Raw genomic sequence first — 21,282 nt, forward strand, 5'->3', positions numbered from 1 at the left:
ATATGCTTTATCACAATCACAAGGCCCTTTGCGATTAGTGATGTCATCAAACATTTGGTTTTAGTGAAATTGCAGGAACCATGCTATCCTTGATACACATAAACTTTTAAGAAAACCCCTTTAAAATCCCTTTAAGATTCAAGAATTTGCTCTCAAATAATGGATTTTTACAAAAATAATAATCTGAATAATAATTCTGCAACCAAACACACATTAATAATGAAGAGTCAAAAAAGAGAAATTTATTTTGATCCTTTCTGTTTTTGTGGATGAGATTCATCAATCAATACATCAAGATATTTCTGTTGAGATGCAAAAAATTCTTTAGAAAAATCGCAAGTTAAGTTGACACACATGGGACATCTCAATAGTAACTGCGGGTTACAAACTTTAGGTGAATTCAGATGAGTCTTGACAATATCTGCTAATGCCTGAAAAAAAAAGCAAATATTTAATAAACTTGAAACCATTATAGAGAAAATCTCAAACTGGTTGGATGTCGATATGTATAGGATAATGACTAAGTGCAAGCTTTTACACATTTAGAAAGCCTGAATAAAAGAAAGGCTGACAGTAGAAAAATTTATCCTGCCTATCTCTTTCGATGGCCTTCTAAACTCGGTTAAAACTCGTCCTTGGTCATAATCCTATCCTTAAAAACCAAGTGGTTTCTAACATATCAATAGTAAAACCTATCCAACAAATGTATATCTTGTACCTTAGAATAAAAACCTGGGTAAGACTAGTACCTCGGAATAAAGAATGTGGTTAAGACTTATACAGAATAAAGAACCTGGGTAAGACTTATACCTCAGAATAAAGAACCTGGGTAAGACTGATACAAAATAAAGAACCTGGGTAAGACTGATACAGAATAAAGAACCTGGGTAAGACTTATACAGAATAAAGAACCTAGGTAAGACTTATACCTCAGAATAAAGAACCTGGGTAAGACTGATACAGAATAAAGAACCTGGGTAAGACTGATACCGAATAAAGAACCTGGGTAAGACTTATACCTCAGAATAAAGAACCTCGGTAAGACTGATACAGAATAAAGAACCTCGGTAAGAATTATACCTCAGAATAAAGAACCTGGGTAAGAATTATACAGAATAAAGAACCTGGGTAAGACTTATACAGAATAAAGAACCTAGGTAAGTCTTATACCACAGAATAAAAACCTGGGTAAGACTTATACAGAATAAAGAACCTGGGTAAGACTTATACAGAATAAAGAACCTGGGTAAGACTTATACAGAATAAAGAACCTGGGTAAGACTTATACCACAGAATAAAGAACCTTGGTAAGACTTATACCACAGAATAAAAAACCTGGTTAAGACTTATACCACAGAATAAAAATCATGGGTAAGACTTATACAGAATGAAAAACCTGGGTAAGACTTATACCACAGAATAAAAAACATGGGTAAGACTGCATGAAGCTATTTCTTTCACTAACCATTACATCAAAGTTTTTCATTGTAAGAAAATCATTTTCAAAATCTAACCTCAATAAATACTGGATGATTATTTAATGACTCAGCTCTTCTTATATTCTTCACACCAACCTTAAAGTAACAATACTATAATCAGAATCATTTGAATATAAACAACTGAAAACACAATCACTTTATTTGTTTATGGCAGACTAGAACTACATCCATTGCAACAAGATGACGTAATTTCGATTCATCTTAGAGGAAAATTTTTTTTTTTCAATTATACTTTAATATTTTTTTTCAGAAATTCATGCAATGTACTATAGAGGGATTAAACTGTTTACTGAACCAGAAATGACTCAACAGTGATCTGTGAACACTTTTACTGAACAGGTTAGCTAAAAGATTCCTTTGTTATATTATTCTCTTGATAACGCTGCCTGTATGAGCATGTGAAACGTTGAGTTAATAAATGTCAGAAAAAGTATATCCATATATCTTGTGCTTCTTTACCTATGCCTATTTCTATATGTCTTATAAAAAGTATATAAACAGTAAAATATTCCAGTTTCTGAGACTAAAATACGATTGGTCAAACGGATTTGAACCTATACCTTTAAATCAGTAAAAGCCTACCTCGCTACCCAAATGCTGTGAATACTCTAAATCTAATTCATACAATGTTTCTATATGGTCACTGGTAAAAGCTATTGGTACTAGTAATATATTCTTCTTGTCTCTATTGACCAGTCCTTTAATAGCTTCATCTGTTTGTGGACTGAGCCATGGTAAAGGACCAACCTAAAAATAGACATAGAAATTCAGTAAAATAAAATAAAGTAAAATGTCAATATTTAGACAGATGTTCAAAAATTTCAGGTGATGGATAATAATAAGAACACTTGAAAATGAGAAATTATTTTAATTATGCATTCATTCCAAGATTAAAGAAAATTTGTACATAATTAAAGGAGCTAATGAAGTTTCATGAGCCTGCCATGGATGAAATGCTAACCTTTGATTGCCAAACTAATCTATAAGGATGGGAATGACCCAACTCTTCCATAACTCTCTGTACTGTAGCACCAACTTCTGCTGGGTAAGGATCTCCTCTGTTTACAACCTAAATAATGAAATGAATTATGTTTTATGTCCTTCACCTAATTGGGCTAATAATGCCATGCTGTGTGTAATGAGGGAAATTGTGCCAGGACAGTAACGTTAGTATTAGGGTTCTTTAATAACGTGCACAGCATGTACTGTAGCAAACAGTGTCGCTGTTTATTGTCATATCAATAGTGGATTTGGTGCAGTTTAGTGGTACAAGGGTTTGGTCATCAACAACAGCCATTTCTTTTGCTTGGACGTAGCTATCAAAAGTTTGAAACTATTAATTGTTCAATGTCAATGAATAGAAATGAGCTTTGAAGTGTCCACAACTAGTGCATCTGTATAAAATAAAACCTTTATGTAAGAGGAAGGCAACATGATGGATATTAATCCTACCTTCATTGGTAAAGAATGGGCAGAAAATAATATTACTACATCATCTTGGTCTTCTATAGGAAACTTAGCTATCTCTTTTCTTATATTGTCTGCAAATGCCTACAAAAACAGAACAATTCAATCACTATCTGATACACTGCAGATATATTTTCATTTCTTGTTTTTTTCTGCATGTTCCTCACTCACCACACCCTTAAAATGACAAAATTGTTAAAATATTGTTTAGTTATAGGTGTTATAGAAACCGAAAGCCAATCAAAAACTGTTGAAAGTTTCCAGATCATTAATATCTAACAAATTATGGATATCCCAGAATTCCTCAGATATAGCAGGTTATCTTAGAGAACATAACATTTGATTTGATATCTTACAGACATCATGCAACAATATTATCACAGTCTGGGTGAAGTGTGGAACTTACATCAGAAACAACACAATGAAATATCTATAAATTACTGGTTTTAATGAGCTTTTTGGGAAGGCAACTTTCACCATTTTTTCAACCCATACATAGATTTTTTAAGCTTACTTCCTTGATGCTTTTATTTGAATTCACTGAAAAATGATGATGATACGTCTTTTTGTGCCAAGAACAGAAATATGTTTACCTGAGCTAATCCAGGATGTGTTGGCCATCTATCTATAACACTCCAGATAAGTTCACTAGGACTAATGCGTTGTTTATAATGTTTATATATAGCATTTAAACTGCTACCAGTAGTAGAACAGCTATATTGGGGGTACTGAGTAAATGCAACTGCTCTTTGTAAACCATCACTTCAAAAATAATAAGAAATTGATAGATTATGCAAATTGTCACATTCTAAGTTCTAACTTGTTATAAGTTTACACTAACTGCAGTTTTGGCCTCAACACTTGACTAACTTCATTGATCTAAGATCTAAAAACGAAAACTGGATGATTTGCTTACAACATCAATTAATTCACCTAGAATCATCACTGAGGTATTCATTTTGTGATTTAAATGCACAGCTGTAGGTTTATGCATACTATTTTTTCACCTTTATAAGTCAATGAGTCAAATTTGACATTTTCCCTCAGAATTTCTAGTTATTCCATAAACTTACACTTTTGACAAAAAGTCTTGTGGACATAAAAACATTCATCAAAATAAATCAATTGCATGTGGCAATACACCTAGTTGGATAAGAATGTAAAAACAATGTAAGCAAACACCTACCTTTCCATCTGTTCAATGGATTCTTCTGTTAAAGGATGGACATAACGAAAACCAATATAGAATTTATGAGGAGCTGTTGCTGGACTGATCTTATCGAGTATTTCTACCATTCCTTGACCCTGTAACTCGGTCCATTTCTTTATAGGTGACCCTCCTCCTATCTTCTGATACTGTGTTTGGATACTCGGTGTCCGTCTTTTTGCTATCATGGGTGCAAGTTTACTAAAGGAGAGAAAACTCAATGAGCTAAAGTCCTTGACAACTTTCTTGCAATGCTGGGTATTGCAAATCATGGCATAATACAATGTTATGTCAAATCATGTAAACTTAAAGGGGCATTCTGCCTTTTTTATAAAAAATGTTCATTATCAAAATAGTCGTAAATTATTCCTGAAAATATTACATGAGTATGCTTTTTATATCTATGTATCTATACTTGATCAAACCGAATTTGTTTTAAAAGGGTTAATAAAAAACGGACAGTACAAATTGTTAAGTTTTGGTTTTTGGCTTTATAATGGCTTGATATTATTAGTTGAAGCCTTCAGAATACATAGGAGACATATTTCTTTACAATTAGTCATTTATGTACCTAGTTTTCTAAAAGCTTCCAAAAAGCATGAAGTTTAAAAGTTTACATAAACTTTCAGATAGGTTAAGGGATATATTTCTCTAGATTTTTGTTTCCAAAAAACCTACGCTTATTACATGGCAACCGACTGCTAAAAGCACTCACTGGTCATTTAATCATGAAGAGAGATTTGTTACTAAAGATCGCCTCAAAATTTAAACTTGCTAAATAATAACAATTATTTCAAGCTTTTACTTTTTTTTGAGTTACCTACCTTTGTGCTGGTAATGGAATTAAGTCTTTGTCAGAAAATAAACGTAACAGAAAGTCATAGACATCTTCAGTGGTTTCTGGTCCTCCCATATTCAACATTAATATTCCAGTTTTAGGTTTTCTAGAGCAAGAACACAAAAATTTTAATTCAATCTTGACAATACTTGACATATTTGAAGGGACAGGTTCTCATTCCATTTGACCAATTATAGTACAGGTCTTGGTATCAGAACTGCGATTATTTTAGCTAAGCTAAAATTATCTGCCTTTGAAAGATAAATTGACAAGTCACCTTTATTTGAGACTCTGCCATGCATAGAAAAGACCTATTTAGAAATAGAAAGCTAAATTCCTAGTTTGAGTTCAGACAATTTAAGCTTAGCAATCACATCAAGCTTCTTGTGACTTCTTGTATAAAAAGCGAGTCACAATCTTTTCAATTCAAAAAATTTTCTCAGAAATTAGATAAGATGAAATTTAACCTTTTGCTGATATGTCTTTTCTGCACATCGTTACCGAGTACCCCATAACATCCTAGAACATTTTTGGTTTTCACAATGTTGAATCCTGAGCTTAAAAAGCCTGCAAAAAAAGAAAATGATAAAATAACAACAGTTTACAAAGCTTGAGCTGAAAAAATTAGCATTATCATTTTCACAAGAGGGTTGAGTGAGCATACAATACAGGTAATACATGCACCATATTCTTTTTTATCAGTTAACCCTTTTTCTATAACTCATAAAACAATGTCATGGAAACTTTAGTTGGGATCATATCCAAATGTTTCATTCAAACCTTCTTGTAGACAAGTCCGTTTCTTATTTCCATTCTGAAAATTCTGGAGATAGCTGAAATTCTGCTTTATTAGGACCTGATAAAAAGCCTGTGATTTTAGTGAAATGGCTATGTCTGGACTAAAGCAAAGGTTTGAAAACACTAGTCAGTATGTTATTTCAAGTTTTATACATGTTGACATTATTATATAAATCATCTGTCACAGCTCCATTTCAAACCTGTGGAATAGACCGAGAGGAACCTTAAACTAACAGTGTGAATATGTGGGACACCACTGAGCTGAGTTATGCAACTCTTACTGAGCTGGTAACAATGAATAAATTAACATGTGACATGTGTGCTACAATATACGGGCCACGGGGTTGTACTTATAGTTGAACATTTCATAAAACTGCACAGCCTACAAATATAACGCAGGTCCATTTCAATCTCCATCAAAATTACTTTATGGAAGAAAATACAAATAACACCATGATAAGATTAAAAAAAAGTGAAAGTAGGCCTATCGTACCGGTAAAGGCCTCATAGAAAATTTGCAAGGACAACTCATGAAAGAGGTTGAAAATATATCTTTTAGCATGCAGATGCCAGTATAATTTTCAAAGCCAAAAAACACCACTGTCAAATCAGAAATAAGAAAGCAAAGTTGCTAATAATTACCAGAAAACTGTCGAGAGACTATCTTCGCCATGGCTGTCGTGTTTCAATGTTTACTTTAGCAGCGACCTCTGGATTTCACATGAATGACGTCATCAAAGCTTGAGCTCAATTTTGTCATTTAACGCCTGACGTCAAATAAGTACAGTGTAGGCTGTAGGGGCCTTTAATAATATTTGGGTTAAATATTTGACTCTTGATGAAATATTTTGTTGTGCTAAATGCCGAAATTAATAAGCATTTTGACATTCTACTTCTTGTGTTTTCCAGGTAATCAAAATTGGCTATATTGTAGTAGTCTCCCCTTATACATTACCTTCACAGATCAAGAAACTAATTTACAGTACCGGTACACTCTCTGCTGATATTTAACAAGACGAGTGGTAGGCCTGTTGTAAATTTTGCTACGTAATCAAACAATTCTTAATCTTTCTTTGTTTATTTCTCAGATGCCCTTTGCAGAAGTATCAACATCGACTTTTCTCACAAATTTATCATAGCTTTTGACGACGGTGAGTTGACTAAAATAAATTCTTTGAATTAATGGATGCCTCTTTTTTGTAACCTACGTGATCTGACGAAATCTCCAGTTCTGGTTCTGATAATTTTCAACCAATCAAATGCTCTGTTCAATGAAAGATGTTCCCGTAGGCCTATATGCGGAATTCTGTGATGTTCATGTTCAAAGGTTCTCATGGCGTCATGTATTGGCTTATCCCTTAATAATGTTTTTGAGTGGTTAGAATCAATTATGACAATTTTTGATGCTTTTAGGAGAAATTTCAATGGTTCAACATAAAGAATCTGGTCGGATCGTGGATGTCAGTTAGCCTATGTCAAAACAATTTTCCCAAAAAATTCTTTGAAAGTAAAAGCCTACTTATTGTACTTAATATGACAAGCTTATCAAATATAGTAAAGATTTCTCAACATACGTTATATAGGCTATATGTAAAATTATGATTAAAGATCGGAGATTCGCGTTTCCAGTCCTAAGCTTTATCGACACCTTCTATTTTCCCTTCAGATTACGAAGAACAAGAGAGTGTTGATCTAAGAGACATGGAAATCAAGATGCGAAACGAATTAGAAAACAGCGTGAAGCAATACCAAGAGCAATTAAAAGTAGTGAACTTTGAGATTCCAGCAAACGAGGCGGAAACGGATAACTATATCAATGACAGAAAGGGAAGCATTCCGAAAATGTTAGGCGTGGCAGTCCCAGAGACAACACAAAATACCAATCTTTTATTAAATACGCCACTCCCACCATCAGACGCCAGAGCACACCCTCGTCCTAAAAGAAGTGCTGAAAATCCTGGTTTTGAGGTACTGTGAATTATTGCATGTACTAACAATAAATACCTTTCTTATTTTGAAACTATGGCAGATTTTAACATTCCAGACGAAAAAACATTGACGACTGAGACTGGGGAAAAGGGACAGTTGCCATTTTTTTTACGGTACCAATCATACTTTAGTCTCAAAACGGAAACTTTTAGTGATATATATAGAAAAGACAAATATAGAAAATAGTGTCAAAATACGGAGCTCTGTGGAAGTTCATGTATGGGCACGAGCCTCCCAGGTGTCTGAGAGAGTGGTCCCTCTAAACAATTTTTTGAAAAATGAAATTTATGCTAAATTCTGAAGCATATTTTGTATATTAGGGTTTAAGCAGCGCATTAATGGCTTTCCGAGCCAAAACCCAAAAATAATTTTCTTGAGATCATATATATGCCGAAGCTTCCCATTTATGTCAAAATCTGGTTTTTACAGACATCTCCTGGCCAAGGTACCAATGCTTCGGTCGAAGAAATGCAGAAGATGCTGTTGAAGAATATCTTGACCTATGTAGGAATTGGGGTAGCTGTATTGTTTATCGTCTGTATGGTTTGTTCATGTTGTTCTGTAATTGGTCCTAGGACTTGTTGCGTTGCGATATTGACCTCTCCTTGCTGTTTGATTGCTTTTCCGTGTATCTTATCGTACATCAAAGAGTTTCTAAATCCCGAAAATGTACTGAGAGACAATACGTATGCATACATGCCAGGTATCATGGTACATGAGAATGGCAAACTTCAAAAATATACTCCAAGTCCGGAAGAAATTGAAGCCGTCAGGGACATTATTGAAATTGTTAATCAAATGAAATATTAAAATATATATATTTAATCAAAGATTTTTTTTATGGTGAATTTCTGAAAGGGATATATTCGTGATTATTCACTATAGTCACTGATGAAACGTGATAGGCCTAATAAGGATACCCTTTGTCTTCATTTTAAGGGATTGTAAAGCGGTTTTCTAAATTTGTGTTATGTATGGTATCAATTTGCACCATTCCCTATGAATTTGTATTTCGTGTCATTTTAGAAAGTAGCATGGCTGACTAATTTTACATGGATAACAACTTAGGTTGTTACCAGGATATCTTACATGATAAAATTATATTCTTTAGCACACACACATTTGGGTAGATTTAGCTTTACTGGCAATTAGTCTCAAGAGATGAGATGATACATAATGGACTGTTTAAGGAATAATCTTGGACAACTAGATGGTCTTACGAACGTATTTCATCCCCCGATCACGACGATTAAAATCTCCAGCCCGATCACGAAAGAGAACACAAAGCGAAATTGTTTGTATGGCAGAGGCAGCCACTCTAATCGTCACATGATATCAACATCAAGTCCGATTAGTTTAAGAAATATCGATCGGTCGACAAAATACTACCGATACGGGCAGACGATCGAATTTAATCGCCGGCGTAAATAATCGGCAGAAAATATCTAACATTTTTTTTTGAGGCGATTCCTACGAGCGTAGAAAATCGTCGTTGACATGAGAGGGTGCATGAGCTATCTTTTATACTTCGTTCGCCGCGATCGTCTGCCCCCAGCATTACGTTGGCAAACAATCAACGACTGATTATTTTTACTTTAAATTTTCAGATACGTTAAGGGATACATTTCTCTGGTTGCTCTCTAGTTTTTATCAAGTTTATCAAATTTATTGTAAAACATACGAAAAAACTAAAACCATAGTGCCCTTTAAAGTTCAAATTTGAGCATCCTATTTCTGATGATTTAAAGCACGAATTTTCATTTGTGCCCAAACTGTACGACAATTATTTTAGAAACATATCTTTCTTGTCCCTGACAAAAACACAAAACTAAAAAGGATATAAATGTTGATTTTATTCACTCAACAACCTACAACTGTTCAATATATATCTAATCAAGTGCCTTTGATTTGCTGAAATAATCCCTTTAAGCAGTGGCGGCTCCAGTAGGCGTACAGGGGGCCCCATATTTGTACCCCAAGTCTTTAAAATTGTATGTCACACATCATCATGGTCTGATGCACACCCAGTTTGGTTCACTGGATACTCATTGGTTCCATTTGAAAAAAAAAACAACTAGTCCGATATTTGAACTAGCCGTCCTCAAATTTACAACCGACGCGTTGCAGCTTAGATAAACTCTTGTCAAATAGACATTTAACAACGGTTATATTACAAACATACCGTTATAAATAATTTCAAAATATTTCTTTGGTATCATTTCAACGATTTCTTCCATCAGTGTAGTACTATTGCCGATTCTGTTGATTACTTGGATATTGTTATTGGTACGGGGTTCATATAGCGTCTTTGAATAAATCTGTTTCTAAAAAGACCCAATAGGATATGGGCTTCGACCAGGAAGTGGTTCATTAGAAACTCTCTTACATACTCGTCCACATCCTTCTCTACAACACATCTCGTTGGGTGCACAATAATTATCATTCAAACAATTCACGCCTGGTCTAAATTCACAGGTTCCATAATAAGGACTAGGTTTGGGGCATTGTGGTTCTGCAATGATCCGTCGAAATGGAAAAACACTTCGTCCTACAAATTGAAATAAAGAAAAAACTAATTAAAATGAGTATGGTGATGTAGGCTACATGGAATGAATAGTAATAGAAATGTACGAAAATACCCGTTTCTGAGACTAAGGTACGATTGGTAAAACAAAAATGGCTCTCCCTTTAACTGTAATGACAAGCTCGAAGTAGAATTGATAATTTCTTGTGATCCGAATAGAAAGGATAAACACAAAACCGAATAAAAATATTTAATTTTACCTGAGGTAGCAGCTAAAAGGCACATACACACGAATATCAAACTAACATTAGGCATGTTTATGGTTTGAAGAGATTACGCGAATTATGTTTTCATATTACTGTATGTATTTATATCTTTGTTATCCCGGATGCTGTATTCGTTTATTAAAGTTATGAAAAACAAATAGGATGTAAAACGCCACATTAATCTACATACACACGTAATTCATTCACGGCCTAATAAAATATACATTAATCATATCAAAAAAATATAAATAAGTTACGTTATGTAGGTTTAGTCTCGGTTGTCGAGGCATATCCATGTCCATTCCTTTGGAAGAAACACCTTATGAAAATGGAGTGTCTTATACTGTTCTCTCCAAGAATTACTGTTAAAAAAAATAACTAAATTTGGTGCATTCTGGCACATATTTTTGGGCAAAAACGTATGAAAATCAACTGGATAGTCGAAAGTTTTGACTTCTCATATTCCGTCTTTCAGAATGACAATGCGATGATGTCGACTAAATCAAGCTGCTGACAAGGATCGTTTTGATAGTTGTGTAGACTAGAATAGACAGGTAACAATATTCAATCATATTCCCTTAGAAAATATTAAATACATGTATCTTCTATTATAAATCACGTGGGTGTATTGCTTTAAACTGTTTTTTTGACACATAACCGTAGAACAATTGTTAAGGCGGATGTTGAGATGACAAGCAATCCATTAGATCGTATTTAAGAATATAACAAACTCTCAATATTACACAGCAGGGATAATATGTGACATTTTGAAAAGAACACTATGACCAACATCTGAACAGAAAAATAGGATTCACCGTTACCAAGTAGTTTTGATTGTATTGAACGCAGATTTTGGTTCTGCAATACTAATCCAGTGGAAGCACGAGAAAGCTAGCCATTCTCTTCACTAAGGAGTGTGCACTGCAAACATATGATACCTTGATAGTTCAATCTAATTAAAATTAGCCACCATTTTCGTTCCGTTTTTAGGACCAAGCCCGCGTCTCATTTTTGGCTCTCACCTTATAGAAATTGACAGTACCCTGGCTAGAAATGTCATTTATATGCTCACTTGAAGGGTTGTTTTGAATTTGAAGTAAACATTACAGAAAAATGTATGCTTTGTTCACCAAAAGAGACAATTTCATTTTTGTTCTTGACCTTTAAACAATCATAAGTTATCAGAATACACAAAACTCCCAAAAGTCCCAGAGTATGCGAGTCTATGTTGGGGAATATTCTGAGTAAAATCAAAAGGTTCCAAAGAATGAGAGAAAAACATTTCAAAAGCAACTGTTTATTTGAAGATACATATACATACAGCGACAGATATTTACTATCAAATACATAGTCAAATCGACAGAAACAATAAGGTTCACAGTAAAATTCTACAAAATATAATCCTAAAATGAAAATTAATATTTACAAATAATTACAATAAAATACAAATTTACAAATATTCACATTAAAATACAAATTTACAGAAATAAATGCTAAAAAAAAATCGTCCGAGGGAGAAAAGGTGGAATTGTCAAAGTGAATTTATTTGCCGAACAAACTATTAGGGTTTATGACTTCTCATTTATTTTAAGTTAAAATAAGTTGGAAGTTGATGTATATTTTAGACACCATCGAGATATTCATATTGGTTCTAGTTATTTAACAACTAAATTTCATTCAAATAGAGTTATTTCTAGCATAACAATAGCCTTGGAGAACGCTATACAGCTGTCAGATTATAGGGTCAAATTCGAAACAGCAAATCCAAATATGAATCTAAAATTCTAAGACACTGATAAGAAGAAACTTAATGGACGAAAGTCTAGAATATCCGACACTTTTATCAATGTAAATACAATCTCATTGCACGGGATAGGACTGCATAAAATTATTATATTTCTAAAGATGGGTTCCCTTATGAAACATTTTAACATTTTTACTTTAAAATGACTCATTCTGGGGTATATAATATGAATGAATATGTAACGCCACACACCTAATTATAAATTCGATCAAGGTTAGTAAACAAATCACAGCTTCAAGCAATATCCATATTATTTTACATTTACCTAATAATTACGACCCAATGGCCCAATAGCCCAATAGCCGATTTTAATATGAGTAACAGAATTTTACAAAAGTCATAGAAAATGACAAAACAAAGCCATAAAACAGAAGATGTCATAGATAACCCACTATCTCTTTAAACCTGCGGTACTCTTTGCCCCAAAAAAATTACACAAAAATATTTTAATCACATTAAGACTTTAAAGTAAAATATTGTGTTTTAAGGTTGCCAGACAAAAATAATGCTCTTAAAGTGTGCAAATACATGCAAGTAACCCAATAATCGTCCTTTTCTATAGGTCCAAAACATTCAGGGCAATACAAAACCCATCCAGAACAAGTCTGGCTTTACTGCCACTATGATTTCTATACTTTAATATGCACAAACTAAAACCAATAAAGCTTTTAAATTGGTCACCAATTAAGCTGGAACTGTGGACAGCTCCGAGCGTGGCAACGAGACATTATCACATGGATTTGGAACATTTTGAAACTTGTAGCCTGCTAGCTAACAACTCCGCTGCTTTTAAGCCTAAAAATTTGTGAACCAGAAATGAAAAGTTTCGGGTATCTGATACATAAATCAAGTATATATTACACTCCAGAAATGTCACTTCAATATTCTCAATTTGCAAAAAATCTCAATTATTCAATAGACAAAAACAACAAACATAGATAATCAGAACTAGTCACCCGTGATAGGAATTTGATCCGGGTTTACAAACCACAAGCTTAATTCATAGGTTTTTTCTCGAGGGAACAGAGCCTATATTATTCAAAAAAAAACCCAAAAACAACGAGGTAGATAAAATTCAGTTAGGGTTATTGAAGATTAAGTAGATAAGCCTTAGGGTAAAATATTATAAAACATATTGACCAATTTGTTTTACTTGAAGAAATCACTCCTTGGATGCGGAATGTGAATAATTTTGCCTGATCATACTTACGCTTCACTGAACAAACAGGTGTTGACTATAAAAGGCTGTAACTTTCACGTAAGAAATTAAATTCGTAACTTTCACTCTTGAATACATCTGAAACGGTTTAATTGTTAGCTCATTCATAATGGAAGGAAAACTGTGCATTGCCTTCTGTCTCCTTGTCACAGTTCTTATTGTACAAGGTAAGTTTATGATATTTTTTAGATAAAATTTTCAGATAAGACTCCAAATTTTAGTCGGTAGTTTATGTTAATTTCAGCACCAAAAATTTCTGACCTCCTAAAAAAGACAGACTTTCCCTTTAAGAATTTTTTTTATGTTATGATAATGTCAAATTGATATGAATTTTTGGAAATTGGAGGCGAACAAGGGAATGCCTAAATTTTACTGTACATTGGAGGTTGTTGACCAGACTGTACAGTTTCCTTTCACCACCATCGTATTATCTCCTCAAATAACCGAAATATTTATGCCAGTTCTTAGTTCAGATATTCGCATGTTTTCAATTTTCTCAAAAAATTGCAAATTAATCCAAAAAATGTAATACAAAGCATAAAAGTTTCTATTGAAACAGGATTCGCACAGCCTTGAAAAACCCTTGAATTCCGTCCGTTGCCTTGAAAAACCTTGATTTCAAAAAAAGTCTTTGAAAACACCACTAAAAACCCATTTTCTCTTGAAAAGTCCTTGAATTTTGAGTTGAGTCAAATTGTGTATATTTTTATTATTAACCCCACTGACAAATATTAACTATCTTTATTGATTTCACAGTTCAGAAGTAAGGTACATGTGTATTCTGTCAGACTAATATCCTTGAAAAGTCCTTGAATTTCAAAGCCCAGTGTCCTTGAAAAGTCTTTGAATTTTTGAGGCAAAGTGCTGATGAACCCTGTGAAAATTTGAGAAAGACCAGTTTAAGGAACACTGTACACAGACAAACAGATCTGACGAAATGGATTTAGTGAGAGCCAAATTGATCTAAATTGTTGTTCGATTGCAGATAGAAATTCCGCAACATAAGGGTTAATGGTGTCATTATATTGTATTCATTATCACTATTATTATTGTTATTATCATCATTATTATTATAAACTGACTAGACATTGCTTATTTGACACATCATCACAGTGCCAATGTTAATTTTATTTTTTTCAGTAACAGCCCAGAGTTGTCCTAAATATTATTCTTCTAGAAGTCCCTGTCCCAAACAAAGATGTATAACAGATGACGATTGTTCTGGTAATTATAATATAATAATATTTTTAATTGAGTTTTGGCCTTCTGATACTGAACAGGCGAAGATGTGGGAATATGAGATTTTCCGAAAGAAATGACCAACAAATTTTGTAATGTGAGGGATTCGAAATAGGCCACATAACCGCCGATGACTGTGAAATTATTAATTCTAAAATAGAGCTATCAATACTATCCTTGGCCGTTGCTTTCAAATTTAATATAGAAAAATAACACAGAAGCTGCAACAGTCATGTTAACTGTAAAGTTTTAGATTCTGTTTTAATATTTCTATGTCGCTCTATAAAATTGGTGTATCGAGCACTATTTTAACAGTGACAATATTGAGTAAATTTTTAATAATATTGACATTAACAGTGAATCGAAATTGACAAATCGAAATCTTGCCCAATACAATCCATTTCAACTGGGATCAAATAATCCAAATATAAGTGTGCTAACTCTGATACATTTATTTCGAAATCACTTTTCAGGTCTGGTATGTTGTAGATTAAATAGATGTGGTAGAAGATGTATAGTGCCTGAGTCAGGCTTCACAGGAAACGTTCAAAAACCTAATAAAAAACCCGAGATTAGTCGAAAAGTAATACATTCTGGTAAGCAAATTATTAATATTGCTTAAACCGTTCATTTTGGTAGCAAGTTTTTCAAATTATCTTAACCATCCAATGGCAAAAATAATACTATTTTAAAACCAATTAAACCTTAAATAATTGAAACTACTGAAGCTGTTCATTAACACATAAATGCTAATTAGCAATTAGCAAACTGAATCCTTTCTTCAACTTGCAAATTATTAAAAATACATAAACCGTCCATTATGGCAGAAAATCAGGACGATATGTAGTAAATGTGGGAAATATTTTGGAATGAAGATTAAATTTGTCTTCATTAGCCCACATGACATGGTGCAGAAAAGTAGGGCGAAAAATTCCATTCATTTTAAATTTGTTAGTTCATCTTGAGTTACAACAATCTCTTTTCGAAAGTAGGCCTAAGCGAAATTTATATGCTATATGGTAGAGTATCCTGCCGATTTTTCCATTCTTTGGACCAGATTTTTGATTGACAGAATTGTCTTGTACGGTACGGATTTTAATGCTACATAAAGAAACCAACTACTAATAAACTAAAAGAAAATGTACAATGACAGGTGGTAACATTGTTTCTTTTATTCATTGGATCAATTGTTTTTACAGGAAATTGTCCAAGATATATCGATTGCAGAGGAAAATTATTATGCAGCTCCGATGGTCAGTGTAATTCAACTGAAAAATGCTGTCGTGGAAGATGTGGTCGTAGTGTGTGTTCTGCGACACTCAGAAGTTCTATTTTTTCATATTTCCCAGGAAAGTAAGCGTTATATAGCTTGCTGCAACGTGTTGATTTAGTCCCGGTTAAATTTTTACTTCTTGATTTCCATTGTTCATTTATCATATTGTTATTCTTTTTTCACTTTATCAAAATTATTTAATGATAGTAATTCATTGTATATTTCATAAGTTTTTTAGTTTTGTATTTTACTTTTTCAAATAAAATGCGAAAAAATAATTTGAATTCTTCTTCCAAGAAACGAAATTCAAACATCCTTGGTCATAGGTTCGAAGGATTACATTTTGTAACATGAGCTAGACAATTAAGTGACTGAGTAAGAAAGTAACAATGATCATGCTTCATTGGATTGAACCAAGTGATTTTCATCATTATTTGAAAGTCATTTCCTATACAGAAATATTTTCATTCCAAATTTTTAGTGTTTTTATTCGAAAAAAAAAGCCACTGGTAAGACAATAAGAGGAATTCCTATCAAAAGAGGATATCTGGAATCCCTGCTTAATACCATTCCTTGACAAAACAGTTTCTGTCTGTGGATGATTATTGTTATATATGTAAACGGACACACAGTATAGTTGAGTAGTGCAATTACTGTAAAAGTGTAAAGTCGGGTCAAATGAGCCGAAAACAAATATTTGACATTTAACATTTGACGTGCATTCCAAAGTTTACACCGTCCCACACTTGTTACTTAATCCTCTCAATTATTTTCTGTTTTAAAAATGTTAATTGGGCAAGTCCGAGAATCTGCTTTACCAACATAATGTAGTACTTATTTCACAAAGTCCTACTGAGTCCTTTCAAATGTAGATTTCGGAGCTATACAAAAGTAATCAAATAAACAGGTGATAAACATTGAATTAAAACCTTTTAAAGTTTCACCATTATTTCGTTAAAGAAATTTTATGGGGGTTTTCTAAATTGTTCATGTGTATCGGGGACAATGATAGCATCAATTTACACCATTCCAATTTTCAATCAGACGTCTGTTGTTCCTGCAATTCCGTTAAAACTAGGTGTCTGATGACGTCACTAATGCCCTATGTGATAAAGCAAATTTTACTATTAGTGAGGTCATCAAACACTTAGTGTTAGTGGAATTGCAGGAACCACGTTTGATTAAAAATTGGATTGGTGCAAAAATTTTGAAAATCTCTTTACATTCCCTTTTTAGATGTGCAATTCGTTTTTTTTATTGACAAAAGAAAGTCAAGAACGATTTTAGTGACGGAGCCAAAACGGGGCTACGCAGCCCCGAATGCAAGTTTTTCGGGAATGACTCTCATAACTAGATTAGAGATCCTCAGATATTTCGCCTCCTCTCGGACGTCAACTTGACTCCGCCACTGGACGATTTAACGGATTACAACTCATTAAAAAAAAGTGCTGAAATAACTGACAAGGCGTGACATTTTCTCGTAATTGACTTGTATGGCGTTAATCTTCTTGGATAACGTCTTCATAAGGTTTCTGTTAAACTTCGCGACAAGATGGGGATTTATTGGTATTCACAGACGACAGCAGTTGCCTCCCTTCTTCTTCTCGTAACTGGTAAGTCATCTTTTGATACAAGATATATTAACATTACCGTCAATGGAAAAACTTCATCGATTTATCTTTCTTTTAATCAAGTTCAATGCGTTCGAAAAATATAGGATTTTGTAGATTCATTATGGAAATTTTAAGATAAAAGGATTGGTATCCCCTTTTAAAATATGCTCGATCGCCTGATGTCTTCCGAGCATCTACAGTACTGGGAGGCCGTCTCTCGAATTTGAAACAGAACACTAAAATACTTGACCAACGATTGTGACGGGTCATTTGAATTTTTTCTTTGGTGTAATAAATTATACGACAGCGTAAATTATGTCAATTTTCATCAAATCGTAATGTTTTAAAAACTATTCTTTATCATAGTGTGTCATACTAGTGAGAAAAACGCCACTGTTCCGTCCACCAGAGCTCAGTTCCAAGGTTAGTAGTTGCTACCAGATTCATGTTTGGGTCAAAATCAACCTTATAATTTTTTTCAAAACGGAGCTAACTCGTAGACAAAAGGGACCAAACTATGGTCATAGTGAGAGAAATAATGACCAAAGTTTCAGTCCGATGTGAACAAAATTGTGAGGTCTGTTTTGACTATAACCCGTTTGCCTGATAAATATATTATCCAATAGAATTTAAAGTTTACTGATTTCTTTTTGTACAACGACATTGTGAGTCGGGACAGACTTGATCAATCCTTTTTTGGCGAAACACAAAAAATTATCCGGAATACAGGGATACAGGGATGTGACACTTTGCATTAATTTGTATACCTTTTGAACTCGGTTTTGGACTAAATTAGTTCAGCTCCTTTCCTTCTTTCAGGCGAATGTCCAACTCGACCTACCGACAATACAACCTTCTGCAGTAAACCTAAACACAATGCTTGTATTCTGGATAAGGATTGTAGAATTGGATTTAAATGCTGCAGTCACCCATGTGGCCAATATTGTGCCTTAATACCAAAGTTAGAGACTGTCAAAAAGCCAGGTTAGACATTTATTTTTTTAACCGGTATGATCAGAGCGGCCCTTTTCATAGCATAATAGACTGTTATATAAAAAATACATACCGGGAAATTTGAAGAGGAGTCAGGATTGATTTTCACAGAATTTCGGATGTCTGAACAAATTTTAATTCTTGAATTAGTCAGGATTGATTTTCACCGAGAGCCGGATGTCTTCTAACATATTTAATCACTTGAATCAGTCGAAAAAACAAGCACGTAATCGTGATTATGCTACGTTCACCATTATTTACGGAAAATGAAGTGAGTCATCTAATGTGTGCATAAATCATAAAACCAAGAAGACCTCTTTTTATAAAGCAACAAATATTTTGAATTCCACTATAATCTAATAAATCCATCAGACTAAGTAATAATCCATCAAACTAAGCAATTTTTAAACACGCTTTTCAATAATTGCTTAGTTTAATGGATATAATGGTCTTATAAAGAGATACTATTCATCAGTCATGGCACCTGGTTAAGTCCAACTGATGAATGTTATTGACCAAGTTTGAGACTTGAGGGGTAGTATTCCTATGATATCCATGATTACCCTTTTTGTCAGGTATATGCCCAGCTGCGTTAAAGGGATCAAGTGTATTTTGTGTAACACCCATTAAAGATGAATGTATGAGCGATGGAAATTGTCCTGCTGATCTGAAATGCTGTGAAAATCCTTGTGGTCGATATTGTGCACCACCATCAACGCATCTAGCTGCTTCCAAACCAGGTAATAATCAGATGATCTACAATACTAGTAATGATGAGCATTATCTCATAAATACATGACGTTTGATGATACGATAATGGCTTAGCTGCAGGAAAGATTTTAGTCTCCGTTCTGCAACGGCTATTGTTTGGCTACAATTTAGGGTACCGAAGAATGTTTAAGGGGCAGGTTTGCTATTTTTTACCAATCGTACCTTAGTCTTAGAAACGGGAATTGTTTTGCCAAGCCAATCACATCTCACCGTCGAAATTTGAACATTCAAATTGATGTGTGTTCAGAAATATCCGCTTTTGAAAGTTAAAAAGACGATTCGTCTTTTCTTGAGACATATTATATAAAAAAGATTTATATATAAATATAAAGTAAAATTTCTAGTTTCCGGTATTTTTGATGGAATTATGTGATTTGTGTACATTTCTATACTTCTGAAGGGATTTACATATATTCAAAACCCAAAACCAACCCCCGAAAATGGCAAATCTGTCCCTGTAAGGAACATGTAATAATCAAGCACCATTCATAAAAAAAACCACAATATATAAGAAATGTAAAGGGTAGTAACTAGAAAAGTAGTAAACGATGTTTAAAAACTGATTGTATGTATTTATACTCCGTTACCCTTCTTTGTAGGGATGTGTCCGGTTTCTTTGGACCCATCAACTGTATTCTGTGCCAGGAACATTAAAGATTTTTGCCAGCATGATGAAGATTGCCCTGTTTATTTTAAATGTTGCAAGAATCCTTGTGGGAAATATTGTGCTGAGCCCTTAATCCCCATTCCCAGGGTAGACGAAGGTAAATTATGATTGCTTTTGTTACTGCATTTCAGAAAAGCTCATAACTAATACTTGAATTGCATAAATTAAAAGAACATACTATGTGAGATCTTACCAAAATCAGTTTTAGACGTTTAAACTCAAGATACACATTCGACATATAGTTGAAGAGTGGAAAAACAGAAGCAGGCTAAGAATATCCTACTCTCTGATCAGTCAAAGCAGTTGTAAAGTATCTTCAATACCATCTATTATTTCACGCGTTTAAAAAGATCAACAAAATACCTCCGTGACACCAGACTGCGACCATTTACGATGATACCGCGACTGGAAATCTACTGGGCGTCGGAAAACGTGAACAGATGAAAGAAATAGTTACTAAAATATACAAATTCTAACCATTCGCCCGCAGTCTATGCAACCATAATACGATCGCATGGTGTGCCCTTCAAGGTTTCTGCGCTTAAAGGTGCATCTGTTAAAATCTATTGGCTTTGCACCGGATATTATTTTGCGCTCACACAATGCTTTTGTTTTTACTATTGGCACTCCGTGACTCGTCGATCATTGGTGACTAAGGCGCTTGCGGTGACGTTTTTTACACTCTCTGGGCCAATAGCACAGCAAGCATGCCTTTCCGTGACGAGGGTATTACGAGCTCAACAATGCGTCTACAAAATATTTAAAAAAAATTATGAAACAAAGCGGGCAATGTATCATAGGGCAGATGTGAGATTTCTTCCTGTACATCTAATCTAAAATAACATGTTGAATTGTTGTTAACAAAGACAATGACAGTGAACTGTAACTAAATATTTTTAACATATATCAACATTATGTACTGTGTCGATGTTAAAATGTTAAGTATGTCTTGTAAACTGTTGATTTTTAGATTTGTTTGTCGTTCTTTGTAGTACGCAAGCAAGATAAAAAATATATCTCTTTGATCCATTTAGCTTTGTTTTTTGTTTAGGTCATCTTGTGTGGCCAGGGGGATGAGGGGAAGGGGGGGGAGGGGGGGGGGGGGGGGGGGGGTA

General features: G+C 33.9%; 3 protein-coding genes across 3 annotated transcripts in view; 1 reads left to right on the top strand and 2 right to left on the bottom strand.

Moving 5' to 3' along the window:
• Window positions 1-242: 242 nt before the first annotated feature.
• LOTGIDRAFT_174413 (hypothetical protein) lies at window positions 243-6,482 on the bottom strand (the record flags this gene model as incomplete). Its single annotated transcript, XM_009053004.1, has 10 exons — window positions 243-431; window positions 1,515-1,574; window positions 2,082-2,246; window positions 2,461-2,568; window positions 2,952-3,050; window positions 3,560-3,728; window positions 4,153-4,374; window positions 4,998-5,117; window positions 6,091-6,094; window positions 6,452-6,482. 10 exons carry the CDS (start codon window positions 6,480-6,482, stop codon window positions 243-245), a joined length of 1,167 nt encoding a protein of 388 aa, XP_009051252.1.
• A 236-nt stretch (window positions 6,483-6,718) lies between these two features.
• On the top strand, window positions 6,719-7,786 carry LOTGIDRAFT_174414 (hypothetical protein; the record flags this gene model as incomplete). The annotated part of the gene is made up of 3 exons (XM_009053005.1): window positions 6,719-6,797; window positions 6,898-6,960; window positions 7,476-7,786. Coding segments are annotated over 3 exons (453 nt in total), but the record flags the coding sequence as incomplete, so codon positions are not given.
• A 2,336-nt stretch (window positions 7,787-10,122) lies between these two features.
• The window catches only part of LOTGIDRAFT_143247 (hypothetical protein), a gene marked incomplete at both ends in the record, with an annotated part of 27,092 nt that continues 15,932 nt past the window's right edge, over window positions 10,123-21,282 (bottom strand). Inside the window, one exon of the mRNA XM_009053006.1 lies at window positions 10,123-10,339. Coding sequence (XP_009051254.1) covers window positions 10,123-10,339 — 217 coding nt within the window. The remainder of the gene's footprint in view (window positions 10,340-21,282) is intronic.

This window comes from Lottia gigantea (assembly GCF_000327385.1).
Source record: "Lottia gigantea unplaced genomic scaffold LOTGIsca_195, whole genome shotgun sequence".
Taxonomy (NCBI): domain Eukaryota; kingdom Metazoa; phylum Mollusca; class Gastropoda; family Lottiidae; genus Lottia; species Lottia gigantea.